At 39.4% G+C, this 12,233-nt stretch overlaps 1 protein-coding gene across 1 annotated transcript in view; it reads left to right on the top strand.

Moving 5' to 3' along the window:
- RAF1 (Raf-1 proto-oncogene, serine/threonine kinase) overlaps window positions 1-12,233 on the top strand; it is a 72,715-nt gene that overhangs the window by 51,322 nt on the left and 9,160 nt on the right. The window contains exons 4-10 of the mRNA XM_060023083.1: window positions 1,683-1,785; window positions 2,078-2,235; window positions 3,873-3,971; window positions 5,574-5,727; window positions 8,837-8,864; window positions 8,972-9,099; window positions 9,452-9,569. Coding sequence (XP_059879066.1) covers window positions 1,683-1,785; window positions 2,078-2,235; window positions 3,873-3,971; window positions 5,574-5,727; window positions 8,837-8,864; window positions 8,972-9,099; window positions 9,452-9,569 — 788 coding nt within the window. The remainder of the gene's footprint in view (window positions 1-1,682; window positions 1,786-2,077; window positions 2,236-3,872; window positions 3,972-5,573; window positions 5,728-8,836; window positions 8,865-8,971; window positions 9,100-9,451; window positions 9,570-12,233) is intronic.

Below are 12,233 nucleotides of genomic sequence, written 5' to 3'. Positions count from 1 at the left end.
TATCTCTGGGTTATCAGCCAGGTGACCTACTTTATGAATGTAAACATCTACAAGGGGTGATTTGCTACAAGAGAATGCAGCCAGAATAAATGCCAGGTGCAGGGAACAATTTATATGGAATCAGAGAGTAATTAGCTTTGTTTAGCTTTGTGAAGGACAAGTCTAGCTACAAGTGTTTGTTAGTAGTAACAGCTAAAGAATAACCAAGATTGCTTAACTCTTTCAGTCCTGTTTATGCTGTTTTCCCAGCCTGTTCATTGTTTATTTTCCTTGTTTATCAGAAAAGTTTCATTTCTATTTTTGCTGCAACAAAAAGGGTGAGCATAAATTCATCTGTTTATGTTATTCCTCTCAGCTTAGGGGCTTTTTGCTGAAGTGCAAAATCTTTGAAGCAGATGCCAGTTTTATGTGGGTACAGTCCCAAGTTGGTCCCCAAGCCAGTGCCTGGCGCTCCCTAAAGACTAGAGAGACTCTGAGACAGTGAGGGGCTTGAGCCACTCTTGTCCACGCTGTATTTGTTTGAAGCTACCCTAGGTTCTCTTTTGGATGGATGGCACCTCAAGACTGATCAGGAAACAGGACTGACCCTCTCCCTCTTCATTAGGGCAAAACAGGACTTTGGAGTAATGTTGTGTTTCCCACAGCTTGTATAGGGAAGTATATTAAGGGATGGATTATTTCCTGCCATATAATGAGAAAGATGGCTCTAATAGGCTTCTCGAAGGTGAAGGGAGAGGTTAGAATGGTGCTGTATATGTGGTGTTCTCTCCCTACCTGAGAATATTCTTCCTTCAGGAAATGGGCCAGATAAACTAGATAAGACATGAGGAAGGAACTGGGAATTAATTTTTACTTAAATGTACCTATTTTTCTGTCTTGTTTAGGCACAGTAAGAGTGGTTTCAGAGTAAATTTTAAGACAGTTGAGTCTTTCATCAATTTATATGTATAGACTCTGCAGACAGTTCTACAGATTTGAGCCCAATCTTCATAGAAAAGTGCATTTGATTTGTGATTCCTTTCTATTTATGTATTTTCTAGATTGAAGTAGGCTAGTGATTAAATTTTGCTACTGTAGCAATATTTGTAACCCATTTTGTAGGATTTTAGGATTTTTATAGGATTTTAATGTTACAAAGTCAAGTTTATTGCATATTTCCTTTATCATGAGATTGTTTTATTTCATTGTTTAAAAAAAACTTTATTCTAATAGTACAAGCTTTGGAGTCTGACTGACCTGGATTCCAGATAGGCCCTTATACTCTGTGTGTGGCCTTGAGCAAGTTACCTTCTTAGAGCCCCATTTCTCTCATTTCTAAGATGGGGATAATAATGTCCACTTCATAGGTTTTTTGTTTTTTCATATTTATTTGGGTGTACTGGGTCTTAGTTGTGGCAGGCGGGCTCCTTAGTTGCAGCATGCATGTGGGATCTAGTTCCCTGAGCAGGGATCAAACCCAGGCCCCCTGCATTGGGAGCACGGAGTCTTATCCATTGCGCCACCAGGGAAGTCCTTATAGGTTTGTTGTATGAATTAAATGTCAGTGTTGTATGGGATTTAAGTTAAGTTTTATGTTTATGTAGCATGAGCTAAATGGTAGCTGTTGTTATTACTGGTATTCAACTCTTGCACCTAATTTAAGTATTTCCCTTTCATATTATGTTTTTTAAAATCCTCTTTAGTAAAAAAACACGTTTAGATTGGAATACTGATGCTGCCTCGTTGATTGGAGAGGAACTTCAAGTAGATTTCCTGGATCATGTTCCACTCACAACACACAACTTTGTAAGTTGCAGATCTCTTCTCTCTTTGTGGTATGCTGGATGCTTTGGCTGGCACAGTAGGAATTTCTCAGAGATAATAAGTATATATGTTGTTGGATTGTTTAAAGCTGTGCCATTGTTTACAGTAAAGGAATTTAGGTGTCATTAGATCACAGATGTACTTTAATTTCTGTGTATGAATTTTACAAATGTTGGAAGTGTGATTCTCCATTCTAATAAAACCTCTTGGGGGTCAAGAAGGAAATTATTTTGTTTTTTATTCAGTATAATTTACACCTGTGTTCTTGTTCCAGGCTCGGAAGACCTTCCTGAAACTTGCCTTCTGTGACATCTGTCAGAAGTTCCTGCTAAATGGGTTTAGATGTCAGACTTGTGGCTACAAGTTTCACGAGCATTGTAGCACCAAAGTACCTACTATGTGTGTGGACTGGAGTAATATCAGACAGCTCTTGTAAGGCATTGTTCTTTTTTCAAAGAATATAAGGGGGCAGGGAGATATAAACCCCTTTTGAGGATGCATACTGTATATTTGACTGACAAGTCTGGGTTTTAGACTTATTAAATGAATTATCATGATCTAGAAACGATCTACTTTAGAAACATGACAGTTCTGAAACTAGCAAGTTTTTTTTTTTTTTAACTAGCAAGTTTTAAGGTGGTATATAACACTCTGAAATGAGCTGGTAGGAGTATTACCTGTCAAACAGAGATTGATATACTGTGCTTCAGTAAGGTAAAGAGCAGAGGGATATGAACCGCCCCCCCCCACCCCAGATTGTTTTTACTAGGTTGCTAGTAGACAGTACTCTGTCTACTCTTAAATAACACTGAACAGACCTCTGACATCGAGAAGGAGCAGAAAGTGTGGTTGGTGCTGTTTTCTTCACCTCAAACTAGGGAAAACATTAGTCTTAAAATGATATTACAGTAAACCTTAAAAAAACACATGTATCCCTCAGGAGACAAACCAGTTACTAAAATATATTCCATATAGACAAACTGGTTTTTTTTAAAGGTTTAAATTAAAAGTTACATATTCCAAAGAACCTCTTAAAAACTATTAACAGGGATATGAAAAGTCAAAGGTGAACTTTTATCCTATTTTGAAGGTACCAGAAAAACTAAGGGAATGTTATCATTAAACTACCATGGGAACATCTTTTTTGCTTACGTGGTAGTCATGTGTTGCTTTTGCAAAGAGAGCTTGGGTAGCATAAACAGCACAAACTTTGGAGTCCAGCAGACATTGGTCAAAATCTCAATGTTGTCATTAACTATCTGTAATCCCCTCTGAGCCTCAGCTCACTCATCTGAAAAACGGGGGTATTACCATGGTTGCAGTGTTCTTTTTTTTTTTTTTTTTTTTTTTTTGCGGTACGCGGGCCTCTCACTGTTGTAGACTTCCGTTGCGGAGCACAGGCTCCGGACGCGCAGGCTCAGCGGCCATGGCTCACGGGCCCAGCTGCTCCGTGGCATGTGGGATCCTCCCGGACCGGGGCATGAACCCACGTCCCCTGCATCGGCAGGCGGACTCTCAACCACTGCGCCACCAGGGAAGCCCTGCAGTGTTCTTTTGAGGCTTAACTGAGATAACATGTGAACTTACCGGGCACCAAGTGCTCATCTCATGGAGGGAAGATGCCCAGTTAATGTTAATATCACTTTTCCTCTTATTTATGACTTTTGATGCTGAAGGTGATCTATCCTTCATATTTCTGTCTTTTCATTTGTGCGTTTCCAAGACAGAATGTTTCTGAAAAGCTCTACGTGATATAGGTTATGAATTGCCCTACTCTAGCTTAAAAGAACACATTATTTTGATATGGCTGGACATTTGGCCAGTATTCCCTAGAAATGCACACTAGAGACTCTGTGCTCATTGGCCGGTCAAGATTGTTCACATTCTGTAGTCGTTCAAACCCAGTCACTTAGGTACCCCCTTACCCTGGCGGGTAGCCTGAAATGGTCCAGTAAAATGTGACTAGGAAAAGTTGAGTTTGAGTAGCTGTGAGTTTGCAAGGCCAGGCAGACTGACTGTAAAATTACTACTGCAAGTCTATAAACCAGTCTTCCTCTGATTTCATTTAGGCTGTTCCCAAATTACACTGTTGGTGATAGTGGGGTCCCAGTACTGCCTTCTTTGACAATGCGTCGGATGCGAGAGTCTGTCTCCCGGATGCCTGTTAGGTATTTTTTTTTACCTACTGCTTTTCTTTTGGAAAGTTTTATTGGGGCAGGTGGGATTGAAAGCATGAATACAAGAGTTCCCTTGCGTTCCCTCCTTTCTCTGTGTAAACCCTTTGCTGCTTCTGTGGAACTCAGCATTGGCGTTAGAGCAAAACAGAACTTTTTCTCTGTGGTCCTCTAGTTCTTAAACTCTGGAAAGTGACTCTGACTACATTTTATTCTGTTATCCTAGCATGTCCCTTGTATCTCATTACATTTTAAAGAGTTTGAGATTTTGCCTTCCTCAGTATGCAATGAGCCTCAGGGAAAGCATCCCAAAACGATATACAATGGTTCGGTAAGAATAAAACCCTCAACTTTGAAGTGCTTATTATGGCCTTGCATTGCTAAAACCATGGTATTGGATTGGCCAAAAAGTTCGTTCGAGGTTTTCCATAACATCTTATGGCAAAACCTGAACGAACTTTTTGGCCAACCCAACATTGAATAAACTGCTATCTTGAAAAGAATCTAATTAGATTTTTAATATAAATATCTGTTTTAATGTGCCTGTGAGTTTGCACATAATTTGTCTTTACTCTGTTTTCCAGCTTTAAAATCAGAGTTTTGTTGAGTGCACATGCCTTACTGTTACACATGAATTTGGAACCTAAAATAAATCTACATCTTTGTCCAAAATATCTGACTTTAATTTATATATAATCATATAATATTTACTAGCCTTTGTAAGACTCATGGAAATTGTTAAAGACAGTATATCTCAGAACAAGGAATTTGTACCGAAGTGATATCTGGATATATTTGTATATGACTTTTATTTTTCTTGATAATTTGAAAAGCAAACCTGACCGAAAAACTGTACTTGCTTCTGAAGATTTAGGTAGAAGAAACCAGGCCTCTGAAGGCATTAATGTTGAATTGCCTGGAAAGGCAATTGGGATAGAGCAATTTCTCTTAGAAAAAAAGTCTTTTATCTCTTGAATCTATGCATGGTGCTACTTGAATCTAAACAAAACTCCCGAGTAATCTTTGGAGCAGATAATGAAAATGTTATACTTAATGCGTGTTCCCAGTTTGGTTGGTGGGAGAGTGGCGTTGGGTAAAAGAGGCCAGTGATAAATTTCACGGTTAGGTATTGAAACCTAAAAACTGAATTCACATTAATTGATTTTGTGAGCTGTTTACGGGGGGAGAGTGCACAGTGGATAAAATGCTGGCCTGTTCGCAGACATGCTTGGCAGATCTAACCGTCTATTAAAAAATCTTCCTTAAAGTTTTCTAATTTAGTCTCTAAATTAACCTGGGCAAGTTCCATTTAGCTTTAGTAGGGGGTAGTATTGGTTGACAAATGCTAATCTGTTCTTTCCCAGAGATGGTCTAAAAATTCGGAGTATCCTGTAGAGGTGATTTATTAAATAGAAGAAAACTTATAACGTATCATTTCTTTTCACATGAATTCTGAGCACATATATTATTTACTTTTTAAAAATTTGCATGCAAAGGCATCTAAACAGAAGAAACAGAAAATAGGTAGTCGAAAGACTTTACCAATACAGAGGCCTGAGTGTCAACCATGGAATTTTCTTTCTCCTTTTCACCTAGTTCCCAGCACAGATACTCCACACCCCACGTTTTCACATTCAACACCCCCAGGCCCTCCTCTGAATGTTCCCTCTCCCAGTGGCAGAGGTCGACGTCCACACCTAATGTCCACATGGTCAGCACCACCTTGCCCGTGGACAGCAGGATGATTGAGGTAATAGGGTCCTTTGCGGGTGGTGAAGAGTGTCAGTTATTTGGGTGGGGTTGATGGTTGTGTCAAGAGAGTTTTGGGTTTCAGACCTGATAAGGAATGTTGCAGCACTTTGTCAGGTCTCTGGACTTTTTGAATTTCTTATTCACTGTATCTTGAGACTAGCTTAATTAATCTGGTTGGTATATCATTCAAATGGAGAACTGAAACTTCCTGAAGAAATGTTAACATTTGAACTGATTGTTTCCATGTTAGATTTGAATAGGATTTCAGTGAGCTAGTGAATAAGATACATAAAGAGTAGTTTCTTTTTCATGTGGCAAAGAAAATAATAGTGATAGAGGACTACAAACTCTCTGAAAGACTTTTAAGTGATTTTATTTAGAAATAAGAGGGTGGAGTCACAGGATTTTAATAAGCAGGTATTTAGGAAGATATAAATGCGCAAAGCTAGTGTTTTCAAACTGCTTTTTCTTTTCTTGGCTTTATTGTATGTTCTGTTTGGTTTGCTTTCTAGTTCATCTTTATTAACAACTGAATACACTTAAAATACTTCCTTTGTTCTTTATTCTTCTTATTTCTCATTGCTTTGGACTAGAATAACAGCCTGAATGCTTCTCCCAGGGCGTGGTCCAGACGATTTTGTTTGAGGGGAAGAGTAGGTATTCTTCTTCATGCCTTTGCTTTCTTGTAAAGTAGCAGGATTGCTAAGACTGTCAGACAGTAGCCTGTCAAAAATGAAACAATCACTAAATTTTATGTTTCTTGTCAGACTTGGTCTCATGTTTTCTTTTTTTGGCAATAGCATATTTGGGAATAAAAAAATAACTTTATGTGGTATTGTTGATAGGTGAAATCAGTTTCTCAAGTGAGATTTTGAGGCCAAGGGTATTAAAAAATTTTTTTAAAAATCATTTTCAACTAAAGACTAATGCTAGATTTGTTTAGTTGTTACTCAACAGCATCACTATTCTATTTATATTTTGTTTAGAAACAAAATATGTCAGTTTGGTTGGTATGCCCTGAAAATCCTTTGATAAGCTTTTATCAAAGACAGCTGTGCTCTATCTACATCATGAATTGTTCCTTGAAAAACCTCAGGGCCACCCACTACCTCAGGCACAGCTTACGTACCTCAGTCAGACCTCAGATCATTTTCGACATACTTGTCCTACCGATCAGATGTGGGAGGGGCTCAACAAAAGAGTTGGCTTTCGAATGTGGGGCCTAAACTTGTCATTTGGGGGCACTTTGGTTATCACAAGATTATTGTGAGGGGGTCATGTGTATGCAAGCTATGAGTTTTATTGTCTCTATTGTATTGTCACTAGCCCTGATAATAATACAGTAATATACCAGTTACTTTTCTTCTGATATGTGATTTAGTCCTGTATAAACACTGATACTTAGAGGGAACATGAAAAGTGAAAATTCTTGAAGTTTTATTATAGAATAACTAGCACATCTGTGGTGCTTAATCCTCTCTGTACTTTAGAAGCAGACCAAATTTTGATTCCTGTTTTTTAAAAATCACATATGATTCAGCATTTTAAAAGTACACTTCCTTGCTTTGTTTAAACCATCTTAGTTCTCTTTAATATTTAGATTTCGAGATGATGATAAATCAGTCCAACTGTAGAAATTAGCACAGAATTAAGTATGAGGTATGTAAGTGGATACAGGGAAGAAAATTATGACATTAAGAAAAAATCCTAGTGCATGGGAATGTACTTCTGGTCAGTAAAAATACATTGTGCCACGCTTTGACTAAAAACAAAGAATAGATTAGTTGAATAATAAAGCTACAGCTGCTAAATATTCTACTGAAATTCAAGTTATTTTGGACAAAGTTTTGTCTACCTGGCAGTCATCCTGTCATACTCAAAAGCATGCAGATTCCTAGGTTTCCCACCTTCCCTCCCAGACATACTTAAATCAGTCCTAGTGGGGTGGAGGGGCTTGGGAATCTGTATTCTTAAACACCTCTCCTGGTGATTCTGAAGACTGGCCAGGTTTGAGAACCCCAGAACCAGGCTTTATTGGTAAATTCTGAAGCTGTTTGGGTGGGGCTGCGAAAGTGGGGGAGGCGCAGCTTGGCCTGTGATTCTTCTTATCTCTTGTAAAGATGTCATAGAGTGTGAGCATTCTAGTAACAGTTGTGTGAAAAAAAGGATCCTGTCTTTACTGTGGTTACACAAAGAAAACAGAGTAAGACTTCCAAGAGAAATAATCCTCTTTGAGGATATGGGGACCAAGTGTTTTTCTATTATTGTTATTTATATACTCCAAGTGAGGATTTATAAAAATGAGGATTTAGGTCTCATGGAGAGCCCTGTGATTTAAACTGTTCCAACTAAACAGTTTAATAAATTCTAAAGGTAGCCTTTGACCTCTCACCTGAGTAGAATGTAACTAGTTTCAGAGCTTACCCATAAGATCTGAGGAGCATTTTGTGATGAATGAGCTCATGGCTGAGATCTGTGGGTGGTGATTTTTAGTTCTGTTTCTGCCACCTACTGGTTGTGTGACACTCGCCATGTTCCTTTATCTGTTCACGTGTTTTCATATATGTAAAATGTAGGTTTTAGATTAGGGGATTTACGGTCCTTCCAGCTTTCTATGGTTTTAGGTTTGGATAAAATATGTAGTCGTGGTGCTTACCCATAGCAAATCCAACTCCTAGAGGAGTAACAGTGAACTTGCCACTGAACCCCTCATTAAAAATATTTTTTTATTATTTTTTTGAGCTTCAGTGGAGCAAGATCCCCAACCACTGGAAGGATCTCACCTTGATAGTAACTTTGCCAGCCTTCCTTTAAAGAGTATCAGTCTGCAGTGTGCATTGCTTTCTAGAGAGAAAAAAGAATGCTGCTTTATTGTATATGAGAAATTAGCATCAGTCCTCCTAATATTTGATGATAACGATCTTGGAGATATTGGCCACAGACATTTGATGAATTTAATCAAAGAAAAGTTAGAGTATGTAATTAGACCTTTGGTGTTTTAGAGATTTTATAATCCACTTTGCTCCTGTAAATCCTTCTCCCTTTCCCTCCCCCAGAGAACATCTTTTCTAGTGCAGAAATTGACCAGCTTTCCTTTTCTGTTTCAGGATGCAATTCGAAGTCACGGTGAATCAGGTACTTGTCTAAGTCATTTAGCAAATAGTCATGGACTTTTTCTCTTTATGCTGTGCACCTTCTGTTGGCTTACCCATGTGTGAATTCTGTTTGTCTTGTCTATTAAGCCTCACCTTCAGCCTTGTCCAGCAGTCCCAACAATCTGAGCCCAACAGGCTGGTCACAGCCCAAAACCCCTGTGCCGGCACAGAGAGAGCGGGCACCGGGATCCAGCACCCAGGAGAAAAACAAAATTGTGAGTATGGTTAACAGTACCTCTTGCATGTTAGGGTTCAATAAGAAAAGCTTAGTCAGAAATGAGAATGCCTTTAATTTTAGGGTTGGGGGGTTCTAATTAAATGAATACATTATAAATATCAATGCCATTTTTGGCGTGCTTACATTGGAAAACTTGCTGGTTTGTTGCAAGGCAGGGCACAACTAAAACGGTATTTTCTCAAAAGACAAAAACTGGAATTATAGTTAATATGTCTTATCTTTAAAAGATATGGGAATGGATGGAGTTGGGTTGATCTTTTCTTTGACACCCTCGTTAAACAGACTTTTAACAGTCCATGGAGTATAACAGTGATCTCTGCTTGTTTTAGAGGCCTCGTGGACAGAGAGATTCAAGCTATTACTGGGAAATAGAAGCCAGTGAAGTGATGCTCTCCACTCGGATTGGGTCAGGCTCCTTTGGGACTGTTTATAAGGGCAAGTGGCATGGTAAGTCTGGGACCCTTCCTTTACTACCAGGGTGAAGTCACGTTTCAGTCCAGAGAGGGCCAGGCAGGCTCACAGCAGCACTCTCCAAGGGTACTTGATTGCATCTGAAGATTGAACTTAATGGTATCTCAGTGACGTTTCATACTGTTTTGAGACTCAACAATGCTATAATTGGTATGAAAACGTTTTCAGGATAATGAGAAATTGGTGAAAAAGAGTTGAGCACCATAGTGAAATGTCACAGTCTCTTATAAACTGATTAAATACAGTGTGCGCCTGGGAGGAACATGCTTTGAAGCTCCTTAAATGTGTTTAAGACTCTGTTGCTATTAGGAGGGGCATGGATTCTGGAAACTTAAAACTGGAAAGGACCTTAGAGATTTTACATGCCAGAAAACCAAGGTCCCCAAGAGGGGGAACTCACATACCCATGGTCAAACAGTTGTGCACAGGAAAGCCAGGAGCCTCCTAAAACCGATTTTCTTTGCTGTGCCCTGGGATTGGTTGTGGGAATCTCTATCAAACAGGAATGCACAGACTTAATTCTTGAATCTGTGGGGACTTGACATTCTTATTTTAATGGAAACACTTTGTCACTTGGAAGAAACTTTCTATTTTAAGGTCTGTAGCCAAAGCTTCTGTATTTTGTCAACATACTTAACATTTCTGTCAGGTTTTTAATGCCTCTGGCTTTAGGATGTCAGCCAGAAACTGTTTTCTGGAAAATGCTACATGTTCCCCAAAAGACATCTCTTCTAAATTCAGATTTTAATAAAGCAAACAACAACAACAAAACCCCACACAAAACCTAGGGTGCCTAGATGCCTGTGTTTCTACTTTGGATGCCACCGTATTCATCTTTATACATAAATGGACAAAGTTATGAGCATAAAATACATTAGAGCATTAAAATTCAAGTTGTTAAAAACTGAGAAACACTGTGGATTTTCCACTTATAACTAATCATCTGACAAATTTCTCGTTCTTTGTAGGAACTGGCAAAGGACTGAACGTTTGTAGATACATGTAGGGTGATTCCTTTTCTTTCAAAAATTGCGTCTAATATACTACTGGCCTGCCTCCTGGGTCACTGAGAAATTATGCTGTTGCAGAATATTTTCTACATAGATGTCATAAATGTCTTGGTGATCCCTTAGAAAAGAAAAACACAATTTTGTGAGATTGAGTGCTTGTATCTGAGACAAGAAGGCTGTAAGTAATTGCAGGAAGTGGAGCAGAAAACACTGCTTTTAATGCTTCCATTAGGAGCATTTTATCATTTTTATCCGTTTTTAAGCCTCAGCTAAAAGCCAATACATGCAGTTTAAGTTGCGCCCAAATTTAAGCTTCCTCTGATTGAGCACTTTTATTTGGGGGTTCGTAGTTTTTCAGAGCATTAGATTTGCACAGTACTGCCTTGAGCTTCCGTTTTGTCTCAATCTCGAACTTTTAAACGATGGTAAGGAGATGTATCTGCTATAGTGTTCCTTCCATAAAGACAACTGGCAGGATGTAGCTAACATCTAATGCTTTAGGATTCTACTTCTTCTAATTTAAGAGTGTCAAAAGTCAGAGGAGCGAGGAGCAGTGGACTTTTAGCCCCTCAGAAAGCAAGCCGTGGTCTGTGAATGAAGAGGAAAATGAGAGGGTCAAGGAAAGCGTAATTTCTAGATTGAGTATTTTGTGCTATATTTGCTTCCATTTTTTTCCCCCGTTGCTTTTCTGATTCCTATATATAATAGAACGTTTTATTCAATTTATTAAAAATTACAGCTGTTTTGGTGTCGTCCCCCCCCCCCCCCCCCACCGATTCTGCCTGTCGGCTGTGAACAGAAAAGGTCTTAAGGCAGCCAAAGTGGAGGCCTCAGATCCGTGAACTAATCAGCGCACTTACCTTATGTACGGAAGAGACCCTTGTGGGCCCAAGTGCAGAGTGTCCTTTGGGGCATGAATTTGGGGTCTGATTTGGCAGCCTCTGCTAATTACAAACAACACATTAAAAGAGATGAATATAGCAGTTGAAGCTGTCAGACTGTTAGCAGCGAGGTCACTTACAGCATAAGAAGGCAGCAACCCCCTCAAGAGCAGATCCCCAAACCTGGGAACACTCTTGGGCCACAGTGTGAAGTCAGCAGCCTGGTATAACCATCTATGGGGATCCCCAGCCCAGCCTAAGGCTGAGGTTTGTCATTTTGACTGAGTCAATAAGTAGTGGAGGAATGGTGTTCATTCTATTTCCGTTCTAGAAAGCAGGGGTATGTATAATAAGTTTTAGACAATCTCAGATGATTAAAGCAGGGAAATTAATTGGTGTTTAAAAAGGTAAAAACAGGGCTTCCCTGGGGGGCAGTGGTTGAGAGTCCGCCTGCCGATGCAGGGGACACGGGTCTGTGCCCCGGTCCGGAAAGATCCCACATGCCGCGGAGCGGCTGGGACCGTGAGCCATGGCCACTGAGCCTGCGCATCCGGAGCCTGTGCTCCGCAACGGGAGAGGCCACAACAGTGAGAGGCCCGCGTACCGCAAAAAAAAAAAAAAAAAAAAAGGGGTAAAAACATTTGAAATTCACCAGTGATAATAGCTCTTCCTTCTTCAATGGTAGATGAATAATATTAATATCTTATTAAAAACATGATACCCAATAGCCATGTATCTTAACTTGTTTG

Source organism: Delphinus delphis, chromosome 10 (genome assembly GCF_949987515.2).
Source record: "Delphinus delphis chromosome 10, mDelDel1.2, whole genome shotgun sequence".
In the NCBI taxonomy this organism is placed as follows: domain Eukaryota; kingdom Metazoa; phylum Chordata; class Mammalia; order Artiodactyla; family Delphinidae; genus Delphinus; species Delphinus delphis.
Note: the sequence above shows the minus strand (reverse complement) of the source record. Positions and strands in the feature narration are given on the sequence as shown.